At 30.2% G+C, this 8,291-nt stretch overlaps 1 protein-coding gene across 1 annotated transcript; it reads right to left on the bottom strand.

Moving 5' to 3' along the window:
- Window positions 1–258: 258 nt before the first annotated feature.
- On the bottom strand, window positions 259–2,292 carry LOC127288807 (uncharacterized). Its single transcript, XM_051316468.1, has 3 exons — window positions 2,110–2,292; window positions 1,419–1,783; window positions 259–601 (listed from the first exon to the last, which is right to left on the bottom strand). The coding sequence occupies exons 1-3, from the start codon at window positions 2,271–2,273 to the stop codon at window positions 465–467; spliced, it is 666 nt and encodes a 221-aa protein (XP_051172425.1). The 5' UTR covers window positions 2,274–2,292; the 3' UTR covers window positions 259–464.
- Window positions 2,293–8,291: the final 5,999 nt, after the last annotated feature.

Below are 8,291 nucleotides of genomic sequence, written 5' to 3'. Positions count from 1 at the left end.
CATTTTACATTTGTCAATGGTAGGAGAGAAATTTACTTTATGATGGTCGGCCCAACTATGGGCCTTGGACGGGCCGACTGTCTCTTCAGAAAATTGAAATAAAAATAAAATGTTAATTATAATAATGAAAAAAAAATTAATCTAAAAATAAAACAATTTAGATAAGAAAATTATTTATATAAAACTTTTAATTTCAAAATAAATAAAAATTATGTAACAATTAAATAAATTTTTATTTTAGATACTTTGAGCTTTTACTAATTGATAGTTTATTCTATTATTATTGATACATGCGGTAAAAAAAAAGTCAATTGGAAATAAATTTTGCGTGTAAATTGTTATGTATTTATATTTTAATAATTAAAAATGGCTTCAGTACAATATAATAATAATAAAAAAATAATAATAAAGTTGGTTGAAAAGTTCTTGGAAAAAAATAACTTAACACATTTCTCCAAACTTTATTACACTTGAGGATTCGCCACTGATGAATTTCTTCCTTTTCGCCCTCCTTCTCGGTCCTTCACATTAGACAACCAAGTACTTAAATCACTCGAAATTTGGTCTTCAGAAGCTTCCATGTCCGAGTCCAGTAAAACATCTGCAATTATTACATTTATTTTTATTTATTTTTAAAACTAATAAATTTTTGAAGATTTATTAACAATTTATTATTATTAATGTATGAAAATTTATTTTTAAGTTTTATAATTTAAAGCGAGTTGAGTTAAAATAACATTTAAAATTTCTGAAAAAATTGTTTTTAGTTTTTAATTTATAATAAATACTTATAAATTTTAAACAAAAAAAAATCCATACAATCTTTTTGTATTTTCTGTACAAGAAAACATATTTTTTAAAATTGTATTTTTAGGGAAAAAAAATATACGCATTTTTGTACATAATTTTTTTTTTTTTTTGGTGGACAAATTTTCGAGTTATGATTTTTTGAAAATTTGATTTTTTGAAAGACTTGAAAAGTGTTGACTGTAGAGTAATTTCGCCAAAAGGAAAAAAGTTTAGTTTTTCTTCGACTTTTGGATAAAATTAACAAAAAAAATTTTTTTTAACTTTTAATAAAAAAATCATAATTTTTTGTGAACAAATTCATTGTTTTTCAATTTGGTCATTTTTTAAATTTCTTTTCTTTATTTCCTAGCTGGGAATGATAAAAATAGTTTGCATATAGTTTGAGAGTGGGTCTAATAAAAATTCTTAATTAAACAATTTGTTTTCTCTTTTTTTCCCATTTTTTAGACATAAACTTTTTTTATCCAATATAACTATTTTTTTCATAAAAAAGCAAAATAATATACATATTGAATAAAAAAATAAAAAAGTAAAATAAAAAAATTATTTAAACAAGAATTTTCATCAGTCCCAATCTCAAACTATATACAACATTTTTTGTACACTACCATTTGTTCGTTGCGTTTGTAGCAATGTCTCGGCACATTTAGGAAGTTCCCAATGACCTTCCGATCGTAATATTTTTAAAAGTTCCTCAAGAGCAACATGTGGAATATGTTTAATGTTTTTCGTTGCCCATGTTGCAATTTTGTCTCGAAAATTTGGTTTCCTGTCTATCAAAACAGGATTTTTATTAATAAATTGATCAAGTTCAGTTTCGTCAATCGCAATCGGTTCCGAATTATTTTCTGTTGCATTTTGAAAATTTTCAGTTAAACATTCAGAAAATGTTTCCGATTTATTTTTCATTAAATCTTCATCAATATTAAATGATTCAGAATAAGACACTTCCATTCGACATTCATCAGGTAATCTAAAATAATTAAACACATACAATTTTGATGATTGAAAACATTATCAAAATAAAAAATTGTTAAAATCGCTATTATTTACATTTTTATCAAGGCTTATTAGAATAAATATTAGTGATATACAAAATTGAAATTTAAAAAATATTGTAAGGTAACATAACATAACATTTAATAGCAATAAAAATTGCATTTTTATGAAGTATATTATATCAATGGCAAAACATTTTTGTGGCATAACCTTAAAATTAAACTTATTCTTTTTGTACAAAAATTACCAAATTTATCTAAACATATATTGCGTTATAAAAAACCTAATAGTTATACATACTTGCAATTAATTGCCGTTTCTTCACAAGACGGTAATAAAGTCTTATCTTCATGTTGATTTGATAAATCAACGGATTCGCAAATTTCATTGTTTCTCCTCTTTTCACATTTAGATAGAAATCTATATTTTTGTATCCTCTCATAATTCGATTTCGCTTTAATCATTTTATAAATCAATCGAACTTAACTTTTGACATTCCACTTGTAAGCAAATAATATCTCGCAAGAAAATTTATTGTTGTTTAGCACAACACGACAACAATCGTGTTTCTTTTGAGAAAAATAATTCTGTAATCCTTGATATACCGACCATCGATATACTCGGCTGCCAGTCATGCTGACTACATTCCCCGTAGTCGGCCCAACTGCGGTTTTCAAAGTCATGCCGACCATTCTCCCCCTAGTCGGCCCAACTGTGGCTGCCATAGTTTGGCCGACTATGGGGAAGAATGGTCGGCCCAACTATGGCAGCCAAGGTTGGACCGACCTTGGCTGCCAAGGTCGTACCGACCATTGTCCCCCATGGTCGGCCCAACTATGGCAGCCAAGGTTGGCCCAACTATGGCTGCCAAGGTTGTGCCAACCATTTTCCCCTTAGTCGGCCCAACTGTGGCTGCCATAGTTGGACCGACTATGGGGAAGAATGGTCGGCCCAACTATGGCAGCCACAGTTGGGCCAACCATGGCTGCCAAGGTTGTGCCGACCATTACCCCCATGGTCGGCCCAACTATGGCAGCCATGGTTGGCCCAACTGTGGCTGCCATAGTTGGACCGACCATTACCCCCCCTGGTCGGCCCAACTATGGCAGCCAAGGTTGGCCCAACTATGGCTGCCAAGGTTGTGCCGACCATAATCCCCCATAGTCGGCCCAACTATGGCTGCAATGGTCGGCCCAACTGTGACTGCCGACGTCGGCAGCCATAGTCGGCCCAACTTTGGGTGCAAATATTTACCATGGTCGGCCCAACTCTGGCTGCCGACCGGTCGGCAGCCAGAGTTGGGCCGACCATGGGCCGACGAACCAACTCTGGCGGCCGACCGAAATTCGCACCTGGGTAAAGCGATTTTCGAAAAAAAAAATTTTCAAAAAAATTCAATTTTTCTTAGGCAGACTATTTTATTGCAATTTCTTGCACAAAATACACTTAAAAGTGTAGAAAAAAATTGACAGCCTGATCCGAGTGGAGGAACACCAATTTTATGACCATTAAAGCGATTTTCGAAAAAAAAAATTTTCAAAAAAATTCAATTTTTCTTAGGCAGACTATTTTATTGCATTTTCTTGCACAAAATACACTTAAAAGTGTAGAAAAAAATTGACAGCCCGATCCGAGTAGAGGAACACCAATTTTATGACCATTAAAGCGATTTTCGTGAAAAAAAAATTTTCAAAAAAAATTGAATTTTTCTTAGGCAGACAATTTTATTGCAATTTCTTGCACAAAATACTCCTAAAAGTGTAGAAAAAAATTGACAGCCTGATCCGAGTAGAGGAACACCTATTTTATGACCATTAAAGCGAATTCAAAAAAAAAATTTTTCAAAAAAATTCAATTTTTCTTAGGCAGACTATTTTATTGCATTTTCTTGCACAAAATATACTTAAAAGTGTAGAAAAAAATTGACAGCCTGATCAGAGTGGAGGAACACCTACTTTATGACCATTAAAGCGATTTTCGAAAAAAAAAATTTTCAAAAAAATTCAATTTTTCTTACGCAGACTATTTTATTGCATTTTCTTGCACAAAATACACATAAAAGTGTAGAAAAAAATTGACAGCCCGATCCGAGTGGAGGAACACCAATTTTATGACCATTAAAGCGATTTTCGAAAAAAAAAAGTTTTCAAAAAAATTCAATTTTTCTTAGGCAGACTATTTTATTGCATTTTTTGCACAAAATACACTTAAAAGTGTAGAAAAAAATTGACAGCCCGATCCGAGTAGAGGAACACCAATTTTATGACCATTAAAGCGATTTTCGTGAAAAAAAAATTTTCAAAAAAATTCAATTTTTCTTAGGCAGACTATTTTATTGCATTTTCTTGCACAAAATACACTTAAAAGTGTAGAAAAAATTGACAGCCTGATCCGAGTAGAGGAACACCTATTTTATGACCATTAAAGCGATTTCCGAAAAAAAAAATTTTCAAAAAAATTCAATTTTTCTTAGGCAGACTATTTTATTGCAATTTCTTGCACAAAATACACTTAAAAGTGTAGAAAAAAATTGACAGCCCGATCCGAGTAGAGGAACACTAATTTTATGACCATTAAAGCGATTTTCGTGAAAAAAAAATTTTCAAAAAAATTGAATTTTTCTTAGGCAGACAATTTTATTGCAATTTCTTGCACAAAATACTCCTAAAAGTGTAGAAAAAAATTGACAGCCTGATCCGAGTAGAGGAACACCTATTTTATGACCATTAAAGCGATTTTCGAAAAAAAAAATTTTCAAAAAAATTCAATTTTTCTTAGGCAGACTATTTTATTGCATTTTCTTGCACAAAATACACTTAAAAGTGTAGAAAAAAATTGACAGCCTGATCCGAGTAGAGGAACACCTATTTTATGACCATTAAAGCGAATTCAAAAAAAAAATTTTTCAAAAAAATTCAATTTTTCTTAGGCAGACTATTTTATTGCATTTTCTTGCACAAAATATACTTAAAAGTGTAGAAAAAAATTGACAGCCTGATCAGAGTGGAGGAACACCTACTTTATGACCATTAAAGCGATTTTCGAAAAAAAAAATTTTCAAAAAAATTCAATTTTTCTTACGCAGACTATTTTATTGCATTTTCTTGCACAAAATACACATAAAAGTGTAGAAAAAAATTGACAGCCCGATCCGAGTGGAGGAACACCAATTTTATGACCATTAAAGCGATTTTCGAAAAAAAAAAGTTTTCAAAAAAATTCAATTTTTCTTAGGCAGACTATTTTATTGCATTTTTTGCACAAAATACACTTAAAAGTGTAGAAAAAAATTGACAGCCCGATCCGAGTAGAGGAACACCAATTTTATGACCATTAAAGCGATTTTCGTGAAAAAAAAATTTTCAAAAAAAGTCAATTTTTCTTAGGCAGACTATTTTATTGCATTTTCTTGCACAAAATACACTTAAAAGTGTAGAAAAAAATTGACAGCCTGATCCGAGTAGAGGAACACCTATTTTATGACCATTAAAGCGATTTCCGAAAAAAAAAATTTTCAAAAAAATTCAATTTTTCTTAGGCAGACTATTTTATTGCAATTTCTTGCACAAAATACACTTAAAAGTGTAGAAAAAAATTGACAGCCCGATCCGAGTAGAGGAACACTAATTTTATGACCATTAAAGCGATTTTCGTGAAAAAAAAATTTTCAAAAAAATTGAATTTTTCTTAGGCAGACAATTTTATTGCAATTTCTTGCACAAAATACTCCTAAAAGTGTAGAAAAAAATTGACAGCCTGATCCGAGTAGAGGAACACCTATTTTATGACCATTAAAGCGATTTTCGAAAAAAAAAATTTTCAAAAAAATTCAATTTTTCTTAGGCAGACTATTTTATTGCATTTTCTTGCACAAAATACACTTAAAAGTGTAGAAAAAAATTGACAGCCTGATCCGAGTAGAGGAACACCTATTTTATGACCATTAAAGCGAATTCAAAAAAAAAATTTTTCAAAAAAATTCAATTTTTCTTAGGCAGACTATTTTATTGCATTTTCTTGCACAAAATACACATAAAAGTGTAGAAAAAAATTGACAGCCCGATCCGAGTGGAGGAACACCAATTTTATGACCATTAAAGCGATTTTCGAAAAAAAAAAATTTTTTTAAAAATTCAATTTTTCTTAGGCAGACAATTTTATTGCATTTTCTTGCACAAAATACACCTAAAAGTGTAGAAAAAAATTGACAGCCCGATCTGAGTAGAGGAACACCAATTTTATGACCATTAAATCGATTTTCGTAAAAAAAAATTTTGAAAAAATTTCAATTTTTCTTAGGCAGACTATTTTATTGCAATTTCTTGCACAAAATACACTTAAAAGTGAAGAAAAAATTGACAGCCCGATCCGAGTAGAGGAACACCAATTTTATGACCATTAAAGCGATTTTCGTGAAAAAAAAAATTTTCAAAAAAATTGAATTTTTCTTAGGCAGACAATTTTATTGCAATTTCTTGCACAAAATACACCTAAAAGTGTAGAAAAAAATTGACAGCCTGATCCGAGTAGAGGAACACCTATTTTATGACCATTAAAGCGATTTTCGAAAAAAAAAATTTTCAAAAAAATTCAATTTTTCTTAGGCAGACTATTTTATTGCAATTTCTTGCACAAAATACACTTAAAAGTGTAGAAAAAAATTGACAGCCCGATCCGAGTAGAGGAACACCAATTTTATGACCATTAAAGCGATTTTCGTGAAAAAAAAAATTTTCAAAAAAATTGAATTTTTCTTAGGCAGACTATTTTATTGCAATTTCTTGCACAAAATACACTTAAAAGTGTAGAAAAAAATTGACAGCCTGATCCGAGTGGAGGAACACCAATTTTATGACCATTAAAGCGATTTTTGAAAAAAAAAAATTTTCAAAAAAATTCAATTTTTCTTAGGCAGACTATTTTATTGCAATTTCTTGCACAAAATACACTTAAAAGTGTAGAAAAAAATTGACAGCCCGATCCGAGTAGAGGAACACCAATTTTATGACCATTAAAGCGATTTTCGTGAAAAAAAAAATTTTCAAAAAAATTCAATTTTTCTTAGGCAGACTATTTTATTGCATTTTCTTGCACAAAATACACTTAAAAGTGTAGAAAAAAATCCGGCAGCCCCCTGCGGGGGCGGCCACATTCTCATCACGCGCTTCGCGCATAGGGGCTCGCTTCGCCCGCTAGTTTGAGCGCGCCCCGGGGCGCGCGAAAGACCTTTGTCCCGCTTCGCGGTTCGATATTGATACGCGCTTTGCGCTCATTGTTTAAGCATCGCGCTATGCGCTTTGTTTGTTTATTACAATTCAAAACCTATTAGCATTAATTACTTTTTAACTACACTCTGTAATACAAAAATTTTCCTATTAAATTTAAATATTGTATTAATTGTACTACCAGAAAGTAGTTGAATGACCCAAGAATCTATTTGGTAGAATGAGATTTTGTAGTTGTTTCAGACTTTGTAGTTGATTTAATTAATTTTGAAGTAAAATGTCAAGAAGAAAGAAATTATTTTTATTAATTTTATTAAAAAGAGTAAAATTAATTACACACAGATTTAAAATAAGTACAAAAGTAGTTATTTTAAAAGGGAATCTTCATATAATCGACTTGTTTTGAAAAATTTATTAGAAACAACTCATACTTTTTATTAAAATGCGTTAAATTAAATTATAGAAATAGGTAAGGTTTAAAGGTATTAGAATAAATTTTTTATCGGGCAAAAAGAAGAGAATGACGGCACTGTAGCTGTTCAAACTTAGTTCCTTAATATTGCGCCGTGGATTGGCCAGGTCTTTGTAATTAACGAAAATCGACAAACCAAATTATTTACTAAAATAAGATATTCCGCTTTGAACTAATTTCAATTGAGTAAAAGAAAAAATTAATTGAAAATTTAAAAACATTAAAAAAAAGAACTTTAAAGTAAATGCATTTTTAAATCAACAAATTTATTATATGAGGTTTTGCCCTCATGTTTTTATTCATAAAAATTTTTTTGTACAATTTATATAAGTGAAATCTTTGGTTTTTTATAAATTAAATTTCATTTTCTTAAAGTACTTTGACTTTAAGGATAACATTCTCATCACGACACTCGCGTTTCACGCTCGAAAATTAGAAACATACAATAGGAAAAGTAGGCATGCATTAACCCATTCATTTTGAATTTTTAAAAACTGACTTCAGAATCGTAATGAGCGACCTAAAAAACCAAGGAGTAGAAAAATTTATTTAAATTTGTTAAAAGACTGTTGAAAAATGAATTTTCTCTTAAAAAATAGCAATGTTTATACTTAGTTAATTTATAATTCTTTATAATTTTGCCAGCTACACTTATTATTTTTGTTTCACTTCACAATGCTTTCGTTATAGTGGAAAAAATGTTTTATGAATACTGCTTTAAAAACTTTAAATCTATAGAGAGGAAAGTTGCTAAAAGAAAAGGTGGCAAAATAGGTTAAAACTGT

This window comes from Leptopilina boulardi, unplaced genomic scaffold (genome assembly GCF_019393585.1).
Source record: "Leptopilina boulardi isolate dan_hultmark-lab unplaced genomic scaffold, ZJU_Lbou_2.1 LbouV2_396, whole genome shotgun sequence".
NCBI lineage: Eukaryota > Metazoa > Arthropoda > Insecta > Hymenoptera > Figitidae > Leptopilina > Leptopilina boulardi.
This window is presented reverse-complemented; position numbering and strand designations above follow the sequence as displayed.